General features: G+C 41.0%; 1 protein-coding gene across 4 annotated transcripts in view; it reads right to left on the bottom strand.

Annotated features, from left to right (window-relative positions):
- CACNA2D3 (calcium voltage-gated channel auxiliary subunit alpha2delta 3) overlaps nt 1–20,742 on the bottom strand; it is an 891,165-nt gene extending 870,423 nt beyond the window's left edge. For 2 of the 4 annotated variants that reach the window (XR_016438419.1, XM_090021142.1), the window contains exons 1-2: nt 20,387–20,742; nt 20,011–20,092 (exon numbers count right to left, since the gene is read on the bottom strand). Coding sequence is in view for 3 of the 4 variants with exons in the window: in XM_090021142.1 (XP_089877268.1) it covers nt 20,011–20,092; nt 20,387–20,505 (201 nt within the window). In the remaining variant the exon portion in view is untranslated. The remainder of the gene's footprint in view (nt 1–20,010; nt 20,093–20,386) is intronic. The other 2 variants (XM_090021141.1, XM_090021143.1) reach the window with 2 other exon arrangements.
- Between the last annotated feature and the right edge of the window lie 424 nt (nt 20,743–21,166).

Raw genomic sequence — 21,166 nt, 5'->3', positions numbered from 1 at the left:
CCAGTTATTTGCCTCTCTCCTATATTTATTAACTAAAATACATATATTCCAATCTGACAGAAACCCACATACAAGCAGCTTTCCATAGAAGGACAGTCCCTTTGAATTAAACGAGTCTTCACATTTAAGTATTTCCTGGATTGAGCCCTTGGAACCCACTCCAAGTTTTTACTTAGACAAAACCACCATGATTCCCTGTAGTTCCGCTGGAATTTTTCCTGTGTAATACTGCATGGCTGGGTCTTGCACTCAGGGTTCTCCCACACATTCAAATTAAAGCCAGATAGAAACTAGCTATAAGGTCAGTCCTCATTTTAAAGCAGTAACTGTGTAGCCGGTTGGCTCATTTTATAGATATTTTTATGCGATAATTATTTTTCATGTGTGGCTGGTTTAAATTTATTGTGTGATTAACCATTTAATTGCATAATATATGTAACATGTGGCAGGGGCCTAAAATAAAGTGTATTTTTTTTTCTTAGCACAACAACAGGAGTAAAGAGCAGAAAGACAAGAGTATTTCTGCATAGCATTAAAAGTGCAGGGGGAATTTAGATGGACAGGGCACAACTAAATGAACGGAAATGTTGCTGTTGAATACTCTGGTTGACACATCTAGTCTTACACAATTCACTATAAAAATCTTCAGTAAGTGATAAGACCCTCAATTTTCCACCTTATCCAAATGTTGATTCTCCCAGTACCTCATTTCAAGTCATTTGGGAGCCAACCCTTACAAGTACAGGGCCTCTCAGTGAATCAACATTACCACTTCTGTAGTACACCGTTGGGTTTTTTTGAGGTCTTCTACCCAAGGATTGAAACAGCATAGCCCTAATTGACTCTGGAGGTTTCATAGGAATAAAGCACAAGTTATAGCTGCAGCTAACCTCCACCCTTATTCTACCATAATGGTGTAGAATAAAAATTCTCTGACAGACTCAAGGGCTGGCCAAACTTCAACTCTGTTTATATTCTTCATGCTAATTAGAGGTCCAGTTTCCAACTTTTACAAACGTTTGCCTTTTATCATGAAAATTGGTTTCACTTTCTAACCTAACCATTCAATAAGTAGTAAACCAGGAACTAAATGGGGAAAGAAGCACTGCTTTTGGAGGTAGTTAACTTCTAAGGCTATGAGCAACACGTATGGAGCAAAGCAGCGATAAAGCTGTTCAGTTTTCAAAATGCTGTTCCTCTTGCTTTTTCTATTCATTGATATTTATACAGTTTGCTCAGTTTTGACACACAGCTGGTTTTTTTTAATCTAAATATCTGTATTCACCTGTGAATGAAACCTTCCTATCCGCAAACAAGACTATTTAACATTCTTTTTTAATCTATCATCATTTTCATGCCTTAGACATTGTAGTCACTTAAGCTGCTCATTCCCTTTCTAATTAGAACATGTCAGAGCCGACTCAATTAACTGTAAAGGTTATTAGAAGCCTCCAGTGTCACCTCAGCGTCACGTGCATTAAACTCCCACACATTTTAAAATGACTGAAGGGGCGATTTTATCTAAACTGCATCAAATGAACTTTATTGAAAGCTCATTCAATGCGGTTTAAATAAAGCACACCTGTGGCCATTTTAAAACATGTGGGAGCTTAATACACATGACAATGAGCTGTTTTAATTAGAGTGGCTGTCTGGGAACCACTCTAATTAAAACACCCTCCCTCCTACCCCCACACACGCATATAGGCAGCCCAAGGAAAGAAGCAAAAACAGTGCCTTCCACATGCCTTTGGTGACTTAGTCATACTATTTAAATAAATAATGATCAACTGAACTGAGCTTCTTAATAATATATAGGTCAATGTGTTCACTCAAAGCTTTTAGACACTCATCAATAAATATAATCATAAAAGACTAAGTTCATTCAAACATTATTTTGGGGGGCCAAAAGCCTTCATTCAAGAGTTATTTTGTTTTCACTCTCCAGTCCATGTCACTTGTCATGTTTACTTTTCAACTGTATTTAGCACCTTGTCCAAAATTAAGCAGCCAGCTGCAAAACAGAAAACGTTCTGCTGCAATTCAGACTTTATTATCAGTCTGAATGCTTTTTGTTAACTCAAGGTTTTGACTGCCATGAAAATTGCATCTGTCCACAAAAAAGAAGCAGACTGTAGTTTGGGATTAACAAGATTGTGTGTTTTTTAGATTTTTTTGCTGTAAACCGCAACATAGTTATACATCTCTGACATGAGTTCTATCCCACTTATATGGCATAGAACCTGAGAACAGAAAACCTCTGTTCTATGACTTCCAATCTCTGAGTATCTGGTCTCTCAGCAGTGTCTTTTATTTCTCCTAATACATTCTTAGGGGTTCTGGCCAAGTTTCACAAATCCTAGTTCATGCTGTACTATCGCTCTTGTTCAATGGTTTTCAAAATGGGTACACACAGCGCATTACACAGTACTTTACCAAATGGTATGTGCCTAGAGTTTAATAATTGTGAAGGAGCTCCTGATTAGCCAATGACCAACACACAATGGCTTTGCATGTTGATATCAGGGAAGATGTATCATACATAGAAGATAAGAGCTGCAGTATTTTGCAGGTAAAGGGTACAGAGCCCAAAAAGATTGAAAACCACTTCTCTATTTGTCAGTATCCCCTATTTCCTGTTCTAATACAGAATGACTTCTGTAAAACAGCTCCCAGTAAGAATACAGGCTCCCATTCAAAACAAAAGTCTTTTTTTACACTCTCTGCTTCAATATGGATTTTTTTTCTCCTAGAGAAACGATACTCTCAGCAGGAACTACCAGGTCTCAAGAGCAATTGCCAACATGCTGGTTTCCTGAACTCCAGGATTATTTTTTTTTAAATTTGTCATGGGTATATAGAAGTTTTCTCTTCCTTACGGTTCAACCATCTTTCCTCCTCTGCCCCTCTTGCTTCCTGCTTACTGTACTCTACATATATTTTATTATATGTTATTAGGCACTGTGTTTAAATAAACTCAGTACTGTACTGTAATAATTTGTAGTTAGGCTTCCTGTCTCCTGTTCGAACTTCTCTTCTGTTCAGTCTCTATACCAACAGTCAGTGAGCTTCTGCTTAGGTTTATGCACTAAAAGGCATCCCACCTGTTTCTCTAAAGCACAGGAAAAGTAACTACATGCTAATAATTTCTCCAACCTATTACCTTCAATACCTTTGGCAGTGGCACCCAAAGACATTTTCAAACTTTACTTGGAGCCTTACCAGGTGCAGCTGGTGAACTCAGACTGGCAGGGCAGTGGAGCATCCCATGGGAGCCCCATGGGGGCAGCGGAGAGGAGGTCTGCAGCCAGCTGGGAGCAGGGTGAGGTTGCTGCAAAACCCCCCTGTTTCCAGCCGGTGGCAGCCACACCCCCATGGCGGGACGCTCCACCACCCCAGCAGTCTGAGTTCACCAGTCACGCCTGAGCCTTACAGCATGGAAGCCTCCCAACACTAGATATTTTTAGACTGAGTCCCTAACTATTCTCTCTGAGATTCCACATCCAGGTACCTACTATGATTAAATTAGGGGTTAATTTTCTGGACTTCCCCCCCAACACACGCACAAAAGTTACGTACTGAGATAATTAAAATTTTGCTTTTAGTGGAATATTCTGCACTGTTTGCAGAAATGTGATTTTATCTTTTATAGTTAAAAGACATCAAAGATGAAAAGCAAGAATATTCAAACGTCATCTTTACCATCCTTGAAGCCAAATGACTATCATTTTATGACAGCTGTGCAAAATCTATGACCGCTGAACTGTTTTTACATGATGCTATCGTATTACATTAATAGAAATTTTCACAGATAATGGAAACTGGTAGGAGGCTAAGAGTAAAGCTTTATGTTATGACTTGAAGCCATGGACTATCTGCATCCAACAGATTTATTACCTCCTACACATATTGTGCCTTTTACAATATTTTCTGCCTCCACCTCAACAAAGCACAATACAAAAGATGTTTTGTAGATTTCACTATAATAAAGAACCTGAGCTCCACTTCATATTTCAAACTTTCACCTACCTTTACAAATTACAGTACATTTATAAAGTGAAAGTAGAGGTGAGTTCTAGCTTTTCCTTGAATTACTTCTGTGCAAAATGTGCTCCAAAAATACACATTATTACTCTAAAGAATGTCATGTTCCCTGCACATTTTGTAAAACACTGATACAATTATACTAAACTACATTACAAGGGCCCTGTTTAGTCAAAGATTCCAGCACTACAGAAGATACTACCTACTGCCCACCCTATATCTTGCCACAGAATTAAGATCCAGAATCTCAGTTTTCATTGAAAGAAAATTATATGCCAAAGTACTCAAGAGGATCAATATAGGCAGTTTCAGCTATAAGTGGGATATTCTGACAACTGAGACAAAGTATTCAGATACTTAAATATGGATGGTCACCAGCCAGACTTGAAAATCTGGATGGTTTTAGCTGTCATGCATGTGAAAATACCCCTTAGAAAATGGCCAAATGTAAACTGATGTATCGTTTGTCTGAATCTGCAGACTGACTGAAATAATAGTTTTGGGAACTGAAGTTCCATTTTTATCTTGCTGGTCACTCAGGAGCCTAAAAATGACAGTGTTAATGTAGTGGGGTCGGAGTGTTGTTGTAGCCACAGTGGTCCAGGTAAATGCAAGCAGTAAGAGTTTTTGATAATATTTATTATTAAACCAACTGAATAGTTAGAAGAGAGGTCTGACAAACTTTTAAACAGACTTGAGGAAGCGTACTTTGTTCCCTGGAAGCTTATCAGAGATCTCCCACAATTATTTACTTGATCCAACAAAATATATCAACAGTTTTAATGTCAGCATTGTTAACTATTCAAGTTATGAATCCTGTAGCAGAAGAATTCAACTTGTGGTTATCCCACCATGAGTCTCCTAAAATGTCCTCACCATCAGCTTTGCCATTATTTCTCTGGTGCAGCTTTCAGTGTTGATTAAAAAGTTCTTTGCAAATGAAAAGCAAGGGGAAAAACATCATGAAAAGTTTCAGTATCAAAATACTCCTTTAATTAAGGCTGCTATAAAATTTCCCATTTGTTAGATAAGAGCAGCACAGAAGCCCATTCCATTGTGCTGCTGTTCAATCCCCAGTAAAGGAAAAGCATTAAACTACAACTAAGGAGATCTGGGCTCTGTTTATCTGGGCAAAAGACTCTCTGGCCGTGACATCCAGACGAGCGTGGCCATGAGGTATGTGGCACTACAGATATGTCTGCAGCACCACATACCGCATATTCAATGTTCTCCACACTGCCCATACATGTGCTGCTCCATTTATTACCATGAGGTTTTTTTGACCCCTAGAGATCCAGGGATTTTAAAAAAAACAACACATAAAAATATTGGAACAGCACAGACATGGGCAGGATGCAACACTCAAAAGCAGAGCTGGGCCACCCAGAGCAGCGCTGCGGCTGCCAGCCAGGATCCACGTGGCAGAATCACAGCTGCTGCAGCCCCAGGAGGTCCCCAGAACCTCGGGTAAGTCTGCTGGGGCCTCCCCTACTCCACCCAGGGAAACATGCCATGCGCCAAAGTGCACGTGGCATAGGCATTCCTCGGGGCCAAGTACATTTACACAGCTCTGATATTAGTATCAGAAAAATCAAGTGAAAAAACACACAACTGATCAGCTCTAATTACAAAAGCATGAAAAAAGCATTAAGCCTTCCTACTAAGTCAAGAGGACAAGGAAATAATTTTATAACGGTTGAAATAAAAACTGACCATTTTTACTTAATGGTCTTATAAGATATTGTTAAATACATTTGTAGCATTTTGCCTGCAAGGGGCATTCATCCCTTTCCTCCCAGGTTTTTACCTTCTTCCCGCACCCTGTATATAAAATGATTTACTGTAGGGATAAGTGAACCCAGTTCTTAATTTGCAGAAGTCACTCATTTGAAAACTTATTTTCCCGTGTAATTTAAACCCATTTCTCCCTCTTGAAATTCAGTTCTACACAAATATATTTCAGGTAAAATTAAGTCAGCTATATATTAAGAGAAGGCTGCCACAAGCAACTACCTACTACCTGATTTTTTTCCGGGTTACTTTAGGTTGTGAAAGGAAACAAAATAAAAGTTCAAGTCTTCATAATCACTGCACTAAACTCTGTTTAGACTAGTTTATAATTTCAAAATTAATTTCTAGCCATGTCTTGAGAGTCAGCATGATCAAATTTGAAGTATAAATTATCCAACTATTTCTAAGTAGGTATTTTGCTACAGCAGGGGTATCCAACCTTTTTGAATGTGGGGCCAGATCATGAACTTTTTATCACCCAGTGGGCCGGCAAGCCATATTCAAAGACCTCACAGGAAGCGGTATCACATCACCCCTCCCCCCCCGAAGCGAAAGTACAGTATTTACTTTCATTTCCTATTGCAGCACCTTGGGCCTCAGAAAACAGCTTAGAGGGCCACGTGGCGGCTCACGGACTGTATGTTGGACAAGCCTGTGCTACACAAACAAAAAGAGCAGAGGCTGATGGAGTAAACGATTCCCAATGGTGAAGAGATAGCATCTCTGATGTTGCTGCTTTTTTAATATAATGATTTTGTACAAAGATCAAAAATAAAGAGTTTTAAAAACAATAAGACACATTCTATATCCCCTAATCTGTATAATCTTTTTGGTCATTCTTTAACTGTCAAACTTGAAAGGTTTTCCCCACCTCCAAAATCCTGGTTTCCCACGGTGTTCTACTGATAATACCTTCCTCAGTATTAAACACCCAACACACACAAATGTAGGTACATTATACTCCAAACCAGGAAGAAAGGTTTAGACTACAGCATCCTTTCAATGATCGTAAGACCTGTAAACAACAATCAGTATCAGAAACTTAATGCAGTCTATTAAAATAGTTCAAAAAGGCAGCAAGTTCACATAAAGGTAGTAAGGTAAACAAGGACAGAATTTATCAGGAGAGTAGGAGTCGAATGGCAGAGGAAAGAGTTCTCATTTTCCTTTGTGCCATAATATAGCTTCAGATTATATTGGTGTGTAATTCAATCATAATCTGTAGTCTATTTAAATATATCAATTTGACAAATGTATTTGGAAAATTATAGTGTTTTTTTTCCACAGACCTTAAAAATTAAAGCAAAGGCAATCAATCTTGCTGTTTTTAAAGGTTCAAATACCAGGGAACAGTTTTGTGACTTGAAGACTTTTGCTAACAGTAATATGTTGAGTAGAAATGTAGTGAGAAAATGGAATTTCAGATTAATTTTAAATTTTAAAATAACCTTTAATCTTCAGTAGACAAAATTGTGCTGGAAATGTCATGAGTAAAGACAGCGTAAAGGCAAAAGTTTCATCTTTGCAATAGGCAGACAAGGTTCTTTAGGTAAATCTGATATCACATAGTTGGAAAAACTCTTCTTTGCAAGCTTTTGGGTACATATAGCCTTCATCAGGCTAAGGAAGCATCTGCAGTTAGTCTGTGCTCCTCCTGGATGGAATAGTAGCCAGAAGCCAGTATGCATGCCAGAATGCCAGTCAGTAAAAATGTAAATTGAGGTAGTCAAGGGGTGAGAGACAGGTAGGGAAGGGGGAGAAGGGGAATGAATATAGCTGCTAAATAGAGAGGTGAACTGGGGAATCAGATGTTAGGCAGGTTATAATGTGTCATAAATCCAATGCTTATATTCAGTCCATGATTTTTTTGTATCCAGTAGGTTGATGAAGTGAACTTTGTAGGCTCATCTGTGAAAGGTGTTAGGTAAATTCCCTTTCAGGATCAGAACTGAGAGACTGGAGAGAGAGTGATTTTCTTGTGAGAAGGTTAGGGACAGAAATTATACATAAACCGGTATACATGCTACAGATTCAAACCAGTTTCTGATCATAACAGACGTTCAGTGCACAAAAAGTGATTTCAAAATAGCTGAAACCAGTTTAAGATAAACCTGGATGGAGGCAGTATCAGACTTAATAGGTTTAGGTTAAACTGGTTTATTGACTTTCTGTCCCAGAGCCCCTCCAGATTCAAGTTAACTCACAGGCCCCCAGTGTCCCAGGACTCCCCCACGAATCCCCCCTCCCAGCTTCTGGGCCACTACAGGTATGTAGCTGTATTTCCAGAATCGAAAGTGAATGTCTGTTCACTTGCTTATTGGCTCAGTCTACATAGGTTAGACTAAACTGTGGAGACTGAATTGATTCAGACTCAGGCTTTTTGACTGTCTGTACTTAGCCTTTATAGTCATGGATGAAGCAAAACAGCTTTCTCATAAGATTTCAAAAATCCTACTTCTAGGATCAGCTGTAAAACAGAAAGGAAAAGAATGGCCGTGACATTCCACTTCTTCTGGGAGAAAAACCCTTTACCTAGCACAAAAAGAACTGTATGGATATTCAAAACACTTCTGAAGGAAGAGAACCATCTCTTCTGCAAGAAGTTAAATCAGATACCTATAAGGAAGATTTCCGTCCTCCCAAAGGAATATTTGCGCTTGTCAGGTGCAGAGTACACCCGATATCCCACCCCTGGCTCCCTGACAGCACACCCAGGGGTGAGCTGTCAGGGAGCCTTGCGGGGACCTGCCCTGACAAATTACCCACCTTTCCCACCAATCAGCTGATTGATTGGGAGAGAAGGAGAGTCTCCTACACAAGGTAACTTTCTGGGAAGAGGTTCCCCCAGCAGGAGAATGGCTTCCAACAGGCAGTGAGGGGTGCATTCTCCTGAAGTGAGAACCTTCCCAGAAGGCACTCCTGCTATAGCAGAATTCTCCCACCTCATCCACACTGCTCCAGGGCAGCATGGGCCAAGGCAGGTTGCCAGGCCATGGCAGCAAGGTTCAGGCAGTCTGCCTTGTCCTGTACTGCTCTAGGCTGACCTGGATCACTGTGAGTAAGGCAGAGATATTGTGCCATGGTGGCAACCCCTTCTGGGAGGGTTCCTCCAGCAGGAGAATGCCTCTCTGCCAATGAGCTGATTGGCAGCAGAAGGGGACTAGTCTCCCTCTGAAGGAACTCAGGCTGGGGGCTTCTCCCCCTGTACGAGAATCTCCCCACCTCCCCGCACCCATCATGCCTTGCCTGCCACTGCTTCTCTGTGACTCAAAATAATTCAGGGTGAGGAAGGTGTTGTGTTCCAGCAGCAAGGGTCTCTGAGCCTTGCAACCACAAAAACATCCTCTCCCCACGACCCCAACCCTTGCTTCCTCCCTCCGCACACACACAACTCCAGATCAGTCTGGAGCAGTGCAAGGAGCAGGGGCAATTCTCCTGAGACAGGAAACATAAGGGTTCCCACCGCAGAAAAATGGTTCCTCCTCTTACCAATCAGCTGATTGGTGAAATGGGGGGCTTTCTCTCACGGTGGGAACCCTCTCACCACACTGTCTGTGGCAGAGAAGAGGACAGGCTTGCAATTCATGGGCTCCCCTAGAGGGTAGAAATGGCTTTGAGAACAGCCATCTAGTGCTGCCCTGGCTAAAGAGCTCACCTGCAAAACTCTCCTGGCATGGGATTGGAACTCTAGCTCCTGGGCTATTTTTCTACCAGTAACAATTACCAAGAATTCAGAAATTCTCTGAAATTCTTACCAGTAGAAACAAACATCAGTAAACAGCCAAGCAACCACTTAAAGGTTTTTAAACTTCAGAAAAAAGTCACCCAGATGTAAGTACAACAGAAGGAGGGCTGACAGTGCTATCTGAATCAGAACCAGTTTTTTAAGTCATTAATATTACATGTGCACAAGTCCTAGTTATGAACAGGGGTCTGGGTTTTCCATTTGCCATGGAAAAATGCAGATTTTTCTCTCTTTAAAGGAGAAAAGAGAAAAAAGGGTGGGAGGGGAAGGAACCCTTAAAGGAAAAAGAAACCCAGGAAACTTTGGGTTTCCCCTTGCAGGCTGGCAGAATTCCAGCCTGAAAGGGGCTCCTTGGGGCTGGGGGGGAGCAGCACACAGGGGGCAGAGGGAGCCACATATATGTGCACACATACACATGCATGTGGCAGCCAGGCAGCTTTGAAGAGCAGCTCCAGCAGCCCCCTCCAGGTAAGTCTATGGAGGTGGGGCACAGGCAACGCATCAGGGTGTCAGGGGGTAACACAGGCCACATGTGGGGAGGTGGGGAGAGCACAGGTGATATGTGGGGAGGGGCACATCCCCCCCCCAGATTTCTGCACCCATAGTGGGGCATGGGGATGCAACTGGGCTGAACCAGCTCCAGGCACCACACTATCATGGCCACCAAGGTGAGGCACAGCAGTAGCAGCATGGAGTAGTGTCCCAGCCTGGCTATAGCCCCACACACCACTGTGGGCACCCCTAGGGAGGCACATGTCCCCTATGTATCACCTGTGCCCACCCCAACCCCGCTCATGGCCTGTGCACCCTGTCACCTGTGCCCACACACCCATCCTCTTCCTCATGCACTGCAGGGGCTGAGGGCTGGGGGCACTGGTTTGGGAGTGAGGGGCGCCGGGAGGGATGGGGGAGAGACTGTGAATTGAGAGTGTGAGGGGCAACGGCATATCAGGGCTGCTCAGCACTACAAAGCAGTGGGGGGAGGGGAGGACAGCCATGGCTGGACCTGCATCCTGGTAAACAAAGGGGGCAGGGGGAGTCTAATCTTACACGATGAAAAAAACAAAACACATTAGGTATTTAGAATGTATTTTATTATAATGACTGAGGCATGAGTAGGCTTCCAAATGGCTTTAAAATTGTAAATATATCGATAAAACTTTATGGTGAACTGATAGATAGAGTGGAGGAAAAACATGGATTTGGGTTTTTTAAATCAGAGAGTCTGAGATTTTTTTTAATCAGAGAATTCACAATTTTTAAACAGAGGAAACAAGAAACCTGGTTATGACTAAGACTCCAACTAGTTTTCACATTTAACGTTCTCTCTCTGTCTCCATAGGTACCATATCCAAACAGGACATTGGTGACCATGGTCTTCCACAGCTCTCTTCTCTTAAGGCATACAGAATTTCCAGTGTCAATACACTCATCCATTTAGAGAGACTCTTGACATAAGTCAACCTCTGTCTTCCACAATCTCTCCTTCATTGAATCTATCCATTTACAACCAGACTTTCAATTTCTTTTTTCCTCATAACGTGTCCAAGAAACTCCAGTGTCTCATTCTGATGTTAATCAGTAGCTTCCTCCTGCAGCCTGATCTTAACAAAATATCTTCATTTGAAGTTGGACTTATCCAACATACCTTCAAGATGCACCTTAAGAACCACATCCCAGTTGCTTCAGTTCTTTTCCATGAATTCTCTTTCCATACCTGGCAATATTGTCCAATATTCTGATTCATATATGAGAACTGGTATAACTTAGGAATTCAGAACTCTCAACTTTGTCCCAATAGAAATTTTACTATTTGTCAGTATCTTTTGCCATCCCTATTCTCCATTTTATTTCATGATCACATTTACCATCTAATGTTATCCAGGCTCCCAAGTAGTTAAATATATTGACCTGTCTTATCTATTCCTTTCCACTTTGATGTTGCACACTCTTCTTCTTTGTAATTACCATGCATTCTGTTTTTCTACAGCTAATACTTAGACCCTTCTTCTTGCGTTCACAAACAATTTTGTCTAAAAATTCCTTGCAACTTCTCTTCTGAATCAGCTATAAAGACTGTGTCATCAGCATAATGCATTTAACATCACAGTTTTCTGAAGAACATTTACAAGAGAAAAATGTATTTAGACATTATAGAAAACAGTACGAATTCAGTACCAGCTACCTATATATATCTCACAGAAACCATCAAATGTTACATTTCTAGAACACCAACAAAAGAACCCTTGTCTGATAGGGCTGTATGAAGCCCTGTTCAGTGGAGATTTGGCCCGATTCAGTGGCCGAATCTGAAATGAATCAGAAGACCCTTTAATCTCTCCAAATCAGAACCCTCCAAATCAATTTGGAGAGAGTCAGAAAGATTTGGCCATTCAGACATAGACACAGCTTTAAATATTTTTTCTACATACCTCTAGGTACCAGGCTGCTTGTCATCTTTATGTCTTTCACTTCCTGAATTCAGGTGCATCTCCAAGGGGTCATAATCTAGTTCAAAGAATATAACCACTTTCTTTTCAAGTACATCCCTGCTTTGCAAACTAATCTACATACAAATACTGGGCATCAGCATTCAAAAATGCTATTTCTGTCCATCATGTTTGCCTCATTTTAAAACACATGTGAGTTTAAAGGTTCTTGGAAGAGATAAATATGCTGAGGCCCAAAGAAAGGGAGAAGAGATACAGACCATAAGTTTGCATTTCACAAATTAGAAGGCTAGAGTACACCATATCAGTAAGACTGTGACTACTATCACACAGATGAAACAGCCTTATACAGTAATAATTTTTAATAGTCTGTATTGTCCTGATTAACGGAATGATGCTTTCTCCATTAATCTATTTGCTTCACTCAGATATCTCACTCATATACTGTTGTCTTCACAGCAAATACTCAAGAGCTGTTTAGGGAAAGAATGACAGAACATCTAGCTTTGAAAAAATAGCCATGATCCATCAGACACAAAATTACCAAGAATTATGACAAGGGTTTGAAAATGGTACTCTTGTTGCATAAGGAAGATAAGGAAGAAACCAGAATCTGACAGAAAAATCCAATGAGGACACCTGGAGAAACCAGGCATGCCTACATCTCACCATCACAAAATTGCAGGACAATAGGTTAAGTTCTTATCTCTCTAACGTTTTGTTCCTGCTATTAATTTAAAAAAAAAACCAAAAACCTTGTATTATAAGAAGTCTGGTGACAGACTCTAAAAGAAAAAGAATGAAGATGCCTATTTGACCCACATGGTAACAAGTGATTGACATATGCCTGGTGCCATACCCAAATTGTAGTTCAAGAGCAAAAGAATTACCAAATAAGGGAAGTAAGGGCCTAAGGTCCCATATCTGTGTGGGTACACTCAAAAGACCAGAAAAGGAATATAAGGGGCCTTATATATGTGACAACTATTTTCATGACTGAGGACATCTGGGTGCTGATTATCAAAGGATTGTTTGCAAACAACTGAACTTACTATAGACTCATTTCTACTCCTGCATTTCCTAAGAGTATCTGCAACTGGGTTGTTTCTTCTGTCAGTGTGGAACTTGTTGAGATCACCACCAATTCTTTTATCATCACAAACCTATATAGCCACAGAGGGTCTGCCTGAGGCTATTCAAAAGATCCAACAACTATGACATGAAGCTGCTTACCTCTTAAGCAGGACAGATTTTTGAAAATATATCACACATGTATTCTGGACTCCTCACTGGCTGCTGATTCACTCCCAGGTGAAACCTGAGATGCCAGCTGCCATCTGTACACTCCTAATGTGGACTAAACCTTGGTTGTCTGAAATTATGCCTCTGTTCATGCTTCATCCTGTCACCAACACTCAAAAGGAATGGACTGGCTTTCCCATCCTAAGAAAACTTGCATGAAATCTAAAGTAAGAGGGACTTTTATCTCGGGAAGAGATTCCTTCCAATTATAAACACAAGACCCCATCCAGCTACATTCAGAGCACACTAAGGTAGATGTTTGCTCAGGCTTTCTATGAACTCAAGGCCTTGCAATCCCCTTAGCATTCAGGCTGATATTCACTATACTTAGCCTTTTCAAAATAACTAGTTAGATCCTATTCACAAAAAATGAGCCCTATTCAGGAAAAAAAAAGTTACACATGATCTAAATTCTTTATGCCTACTATAGTGATAGGGCCCTTTTAAGTGCAACAGGGTGACAATCAAAACATTTTATGCAGGCTTTTTGGTAAAACATCTCTAGAAACCGAGAATATAGTCCATCCTATAAATTCCTAACGGTCTTTTGTGTTCTACAATATGTAACCATTTATTATCAACAACAAAAACTGTATCCTACATAATGGGAATGACATTTGAAAGTGTAGAGTATTGATTAGCAGTTGCTTAAAAGTGAGTCACTATAACAATGCAGCATCTATTCATGGTTCTACCTACCTTCACCATGAAGATAATTTGCATGGAGACTGGCTCTTAACCTTGAAACGTTAGTATTTTCCAATACAGGATGTGAAAACAACCAACCATAAATACATTAAGTGAGGGAAAAGGCATTCATTTCTGTTTAAGAGCTAATGTTTTCCAGTTGGATCATCCACTCAAAAATTTCCATACTGAAAGTCATTATTGAGATTATAAAGCATATACTTTAAACTTATGGAAGCCATCTGCTAACTTTTCCTTTAAATAATACAGGTAATACCATTCTGTGCTTGCAGAACCCTTTGAAGAGCAGACAGTACTAATGTGAACAAGCAGAAAATTCAGCTTGGTTAAACAGACATTTTCTTTTTGCTTCAGAATTTTTTTTTAAAGTAAAATGCTACTGAGATTCAGGCAAGATTAGATTGTATAGGTATGCCATTACAAATATTAAGAAACTGTGATTTTCATTCTAACACCATTGTGCAATACTGGCTCCTTCAAAGGCAATGGCAGCTATGCCATTGATTTCAATAGACTTAAGACTTTACCCTAAGAAGGAAGGGGGAAAAAATCCTTTATTTGATGATGGAAAAGACAAGGCATTATTGAAAATGAGGTAATACAGCAACACCTTAGCTCTCTGGTTGAAGAGCCAATCTGAAATGAGGACCTTCTCTGAAATGTTGTACTGCATATTTCAGCTTCTTCAGTACAATAGACTGTAGTGTGTTCCACATACACACATTTTTTCCTTCTTGAAAACAGGAAAATAAGAAATATTCTTCCAGAAGAACTCACTTTTATGATTTCATGCAATATCCTAGTGCAGTAAACGCCTAGTAATCAGTCTGGTGTGAAGAATAACCCTGCATGCATATGGCTCAAATGCACTGAAATATTAAAAGGAGTTAAAGTCTCAAGTTTTGTATATGGCACTTTGAAATAACTTTAGCAAAATCCTAGGATTAAAGTGTTTGTACATCTTTGCATGTATATTTTGTCATTGGGCAAATGGTCCAAAAAACATATAAGAAACAGGAGTTTTGCTGAATCCAAACTTCAAGTGATTTATTTATAACTGGCTTAACATGAGTGTTGGCATGATTAATACCATTTACCATGCTAATTTTCTTAATCACAAGCATATTAACTTGTAACATTATTTTTATATTAGTTACTTCTTACAAGGAAGTTCAGTATTGCTTAACTGCATAATTAAAATTATTAATCAGAATACACATAACATGTAAAACTCATGTTTAGCAAAGAAGTTATTCATAGCTGCATCTCAATATGAACCAGCACAATAATCCTCAAGACCCTTCCCCAAAACTGATACAAATAGTTGCATTAGCTCAAATAGAAGAAAATCAAGGTTTTTTAAAAAAAGTGGGCTGCATAAGGCTGAAAAGAGAGGGAAATGCAATTAATGTCAAAATGATTTGACTAAATTTCTCTAAATCAATATAAAGTGAACTTTGCAAAAATTTAAATTACCATTATGTATTTTAAAACTAAAGATAGATGTTCTGTATGAATCAGATGCACCAGCTGAATGCTAATTGATCTAAATCTCCTTGTTATGATAATGTTATAGTGACATTTCAAGAGTTGTAAGAAACTAAAAGATATAGCAGCTATTGGAGTCAGCACACCAAATAAAAATGTAAAGGTTTAAAAATGGATATGCAGACTAGAAGTGTTATTTTGAGAAAGAGAGATTTGAGGAACTCTAATCTATAAAAGAACTTGCAGTTGACACATGCATACTATATAGAGTTTGAATAAAGTAGCACATAGTTATGCAACAGGGAAGGTTCAGTTAAGCAAGTACCTTATGAAAGGAAAACTTATAGGACCTTCAAATAAACTTGTGTCTAAGTCAGCAACCTTTATGGCAAGTGCTGATAGAATTAATGGTTATTTTAATAATAAATAAAGTGCCCCATACTATTGAGAAAATGAAATAATAATATTGCCCAATTCTGTCCTGAATGACACAATGTCAAGGCGCCAAGTACAGAAAAAATGTCTCTGTGATAGAAACCTGAGAAAGCACAAACCGGTCTGTGTACTCAAAGAACCAGCTACTCTATCAGGGCTAGAGGAGCTTTACTGCATAAACATCAATTATTTCTGTTGGAGGAAGGCACTTTACCTGCATTTCCTACTTACATTTTATGACCACCATTGTTTTGCCACAGTATTGAAATCAAAACTATTATATACCATAGAACATGAACATCATAATTTCCCAATTCACTTCTTCCAATATCCTTATTAAAGCAGGTAAAGTAAACATTAACTGTGTTTAAACTCAGCTTTTAATCCTGTACACAGAAGTCTGGCTATTCCAGCAGACTTTGCTCGCTTACCTAGTGCAGTTGTAATTAGCCATAATTACTATATTAGACATATGTTTCTTAGTAGCATGCCAAGATACAAAAATAAAGCTATGGATTTTTGAAGCATAAGGAAAACAATGGCTTCCTGAACAGTTACACAACTCTATGTATCACATAGGAGTGTTACACACAGAACTGAACATTAGGCCCCAGCGGTACTTGCTAAGTAAAAGGTATGCACGTCTCTACAGACGCAGGCAGACAATTTATTTTATGGTGCCAAATCTACATGACAACTGTAAAACCTCACTAAAAATAGATACGTTTTAAACAATATTTTCCTCTATTCAGTGTTCTTAACTTCAGTGGTACTTATTTGTTTTAAAAATAAATTATTAAATATAAAAATGAAGTATAGCTTTACAGAAAGCTACTGTTTTCAAGCAGCTAGTCTCAATTTCCACAAATTAAAAATATATGAAAGTTTATGGATTTCATCTAGAGCCAACATCATCATATGCCCCATATATTTCTATAGCATTTAGACCATACTGCTAGAAATATAATAGAATGCTAAAATGTGTTGTACATGCATACATTTTTATTTACATATAGCCACTTCCATTTTTACCTACAGATTTGTATGCATATACATTTTTACCTACAGATCATTTCAGAGGCGTTATTAGTTATAATTTCTATATAAGCATCTGAAGGGCAGCAATCCCTTAGTCATTTAATGTTCAAAGTACAGTAGCAATTTTAACCCGCAGCAGTACTTCAGTTTAATTGCTATTATTAAATTATTTTTCATAGTAGTAACTTTGCAAAGTTTTGCCTTAGTAACCTATTTAAATTTCCATTTCCAGAATTTAATTTAGCAAATCATCACATGATACCCAATATATAGAATATTTTATACCACTGCTACAGTCTCAATTTCAAATGTATTTCTGTGAAAGAACAAATTTCCTTACTGTATGTGAAAAACCTGATGGAATTACCTTCGTATGATGGTTTTCATTTAGAAATACTTTATTAAACCTCACTTTAAAAGAGTTTATAGCTAGCATACCTATATGGACTAAACACAGCACATTTACATATACTTTCTAATTTCATCTGTTATTTTTTGTAATTTACTGGACAGTATAGTTTTATCCACTGAAAATATGATAAAATAAAGATAAATGTTTAAAAAAAAAACCAGAATCCTGATTTCAGAAATACACTAATACCTATTTCTAGTGCAGAAATTCCAAATAGATCCTTAAATGACTGGACACTGGGGAAAAAAGTTAATGTTTGGAATACGACTGTATTAGTACTTTGCCAAATGCTGTGATTAACTTCTGCCCCTCAATTTGAGTACTGAAAATTGTTCTCATCTATATTTCTAAACAATTAAGCTTGATGATTTATATAAAATGGACTTTAAAGATAGCTGAGGTACAATACTCCATGCTAACAAAGCTTTTCTTTGTTTTGTGAGTATTTTTGGTGTGTTTGCTATCAGTCAACCAGGTTCATCCACCAAAAATAAGGGAAAAATAATACAGAACTTTAAAGACCATGGCCCGAATTTTATCTAAAATTAAAATAGAATGCACTGAGAGCACCTATTCGTATCGTGCCCACCAAGATGCTAATAGGGAGCGGGGGAAGGGAAGAAATAACATTTTCCGCAGTACAGCCCTAAACACTTATCACTACCATGACTGAGCCCTTCCCCCCCCCCTTGGTATCATGAAATACCATAGAAAGAGAAAATAAATTAAAATCAAATAGCTGGGATTAATCATTACGTCAATCTTAAAAAAAAAAAGACCCCATGCATTCACTGGTAAAAGAACTGAAGAAAAAAAAAGGAAAAAATGTTGAAATACATTGCTATGGTAGCTACCAATTACCTATGTTATAATCAGCTAAAAGAAAGAAAACTTACTTCAGAGGGAAACACGTTAGACACTGATACAATATCCTCTAAAAGGAGAGGAAAAAAAGAGTGATTAAGTATTTTATATTGACACTGGATCTTAAGTGCTTCAAGAAACTAAATCTGTTTTGTATTTTTCTATTAAGCACAGGGCAGTTTATGTGCAGGGGGGTAATTTTTGTGTGCGCAAAGGTTATCACTTACAAAGAGTTCCAAAGTTAAATAAAACTTAGCACCCAATGAAAAATTAACATGTTTGAAAAGCAAAAGACTACTTCTACAGCCAAGATAGAATAAGATTTGATTAGATATTTGACAGCAATTCAAAAAATTAGAGTAATTTGTTTATGAATAAAAAGAGTTCCTATAACAACACAGAGTATACACAAGAATGTACAAAAGCTGGACATTAGTGAAAGTAGCATCCTGAATGTCAGATACCAAATGTTGAAGTCCAATAATTTAGTAGCTTTGGAAGCACAAACACACACCAAATACTTTTGTTCCTAAGAATCTCGGTATTTTAAACAGTTGCAAGAACTGACCTTCACTAAGTACACAACATTGAAAACAGCAGTACCTGCGTCACGAGTTTCTTATACAACGATCGTTAATGCAGCCCCTCCAATTTTAATTTTAACTTAAGCTTTTTGTTTGATTTTCCAGGCAAAGCCATGATTACATAATTTCCCAGTGATATCAGTCTTTCAAAGCAACTGCCATAAACATTAAGGCCAGTTCATTACCACACAGACCATACAACACACGTTACTTTGGGCTAAAATCCTATCTGAGAAAAATGGCCAAAAATTAGCTTGAGAAATCACGGGCTTCTTATTCTGGAAACATCCCTACACTCTTGACTTCCTATGTCATGCTTTCAAGATAACATTTTAAATGCAGCAGAATTGCATTCTCGAAGTCGTTTCCTCCTTCCTTCCCTCCTCCCTCACTAGTTTTAATTATTCACCTGCTATAAACACAGATTACAAGAATGTGGAACTTTTATACAAGTTGCCTACTTAATTGAGAACAGATTCAGCTCCTGATAGAAGCTGAATAATCAATTCCACCTTCTCATTACGCTTCAGAAGGATGTAGACTTAGACCAATTCCTCAAGTTTTTGAGCTCCTTTAGTAGGTTATTACCCAGCTGTGCAGCTGAGCAGGCAGATAACCACATTCATGCCTCTTATCTGTAATACTGTAATACATCCCAGCACTGGGTTGAGATGATTGGGGAATAATGGGATTGTAAAAACTGCCGAGATGACAATAGTGCAGCCTTCTTTCCCTGCTACAGTGAGCTGCATGCCTTCAGCACTGGGCGAGAACGAAGGATGACACACGGGCAAACCGCTCTTGAAAGGAGTTCCCAATGTTTCACAGAGAAGCACCCACCACCCCCACAGCTGTACAAAACAGGCCTGATCTAGGCTTCAACCTGGATTTGGCAAGCCGGTAATTTCGGTTTACATCTGCGTGGGTAACCAAGTCATCTACAAATAACTGGTTCATCAAGCAGCCTGCAGACAGTGCGGTGTAAGGACTCGGCGGGGACCGGGACTGTGCGTGCGGTGCCAAAACCAACCCACCCCCTGCCCACGGGCAGCGCCGCGCCGCGCCGCTCTCCCGTTTGCTTAGAAAACTCAGTCTGCCTCCATTTTCTGGGCTCCAACCACTGCTCCCGACACTTGGCGAGATCCTTACCTTCTGCAGGAGCTGGGAGCCCGAGTACTTGGCAGCGATGGATTTGATCTCCCCACCGAAAGCCGAGGCCCAGAGCTTGACCCTGCGGAGGGGAGAGGGGAGGGCGACATGTCACACACGTGCCGGGCCCGGGGCCGGGGCTAGGTGCGCGCCGCGCGGGGGCAGCCGCTGCGGCCGCACTTGCCTCCTCCTGGCGGGAAGGGGCCGGGGCCGGGGCCGGGCCCGGGGGATGGAGGGAGCGGCTCTCGCTTCATCCCTGCCCGGGAGTTCAGCACCAACTTGGTGGAAAAGCCCGGGGCCGGAGGGCGGGAGTGGAGCCGGGGGCAGCGCGGGCATCCCGCCGCCAAGTTGTGCCCCGCCGCCCCGCCGCACTTACACGGACAAGGGGATCTGCTGCTCCGAGCCCACCACGTCCACCAGCGCCGTGTTAAAAGCGGCGCCGAAAATCAAGAAGACCCCCCAGAAAGCCCGCAGGAGCCGCCACATCCCCGGCATGGTGGCGCGTGTGCGCAGAGCCGGGCGCGGTGCGGGTGCGGGTGCGGGTGCGGTGCGGACGCGGGCTCCTCCGCAGCGGGGCTCACGGCTGCATGGCGGGCACCGGGCGCCGCGCGTGTCCTTGGCAACAGCCACGCGCCCCTCGGCCCGCGGGAGCGGCGCCCTGGGCGCGGGGCGGCGGGGCCGGGGCCGGGCGAAGTGTGCGGGAGCGCGAAGTGCGACTCGGAGCTTCCCGGGAGCGGGCGGGGGCGGGGCGGGGACACCCACCCGGGCCGCCCCGCGCCGCGCCGCGCCGCGCCGCGTGACAAGCAGCTGTCAGGCCGCCCCGAGACGGACGCGGGAGGGGAGGGGAGGGGCGGCCCCCGGGGGCAGCGCTGCCCCGCTCCGCCCGGCACGGCAGGAAATGCAGCGCGAGGCGATCGATGCGGGCCCCGGCCGGGGGCCCCCTTTGCTTCCCTTCCTCTAGCGCTCCCCCGCCCCCTCCCTTCAGCTCAAGGACTTAAAATAGCAATTGAAGTTCCGTGTAAATAAGCAGGGCCGGGGCTGAGTCATCCTCGCGCGGTCCTACGAGGCGCCCCCGAGCCCCCGCCTCCGCGGCCGCTTCTGCCGGGCGCCGGGCAGCCCCCGGCCCCTGCCCTGCCGCACCGCGCGCAGCCCCACG

This window comes from Crocodylus siamensis, chromosome 11 (genome assembly GCF_052110815.1).
Source record: "Crocodylus siamensis isolate JL-2025a chromosome 11, ASM5211081v1, whole genome shotgun sequence".
Classification (NCBI taxonomy): Eukaryota; Metazoa; Chordata; order Crocodylia; family Crocodylidae; genus Crocodylus; species Crocodylus siamensis.
Note: the sequence above shows the minus strand (reverse complement) of the source record. Positions and strands in the feature narration are given on the sequence as shown.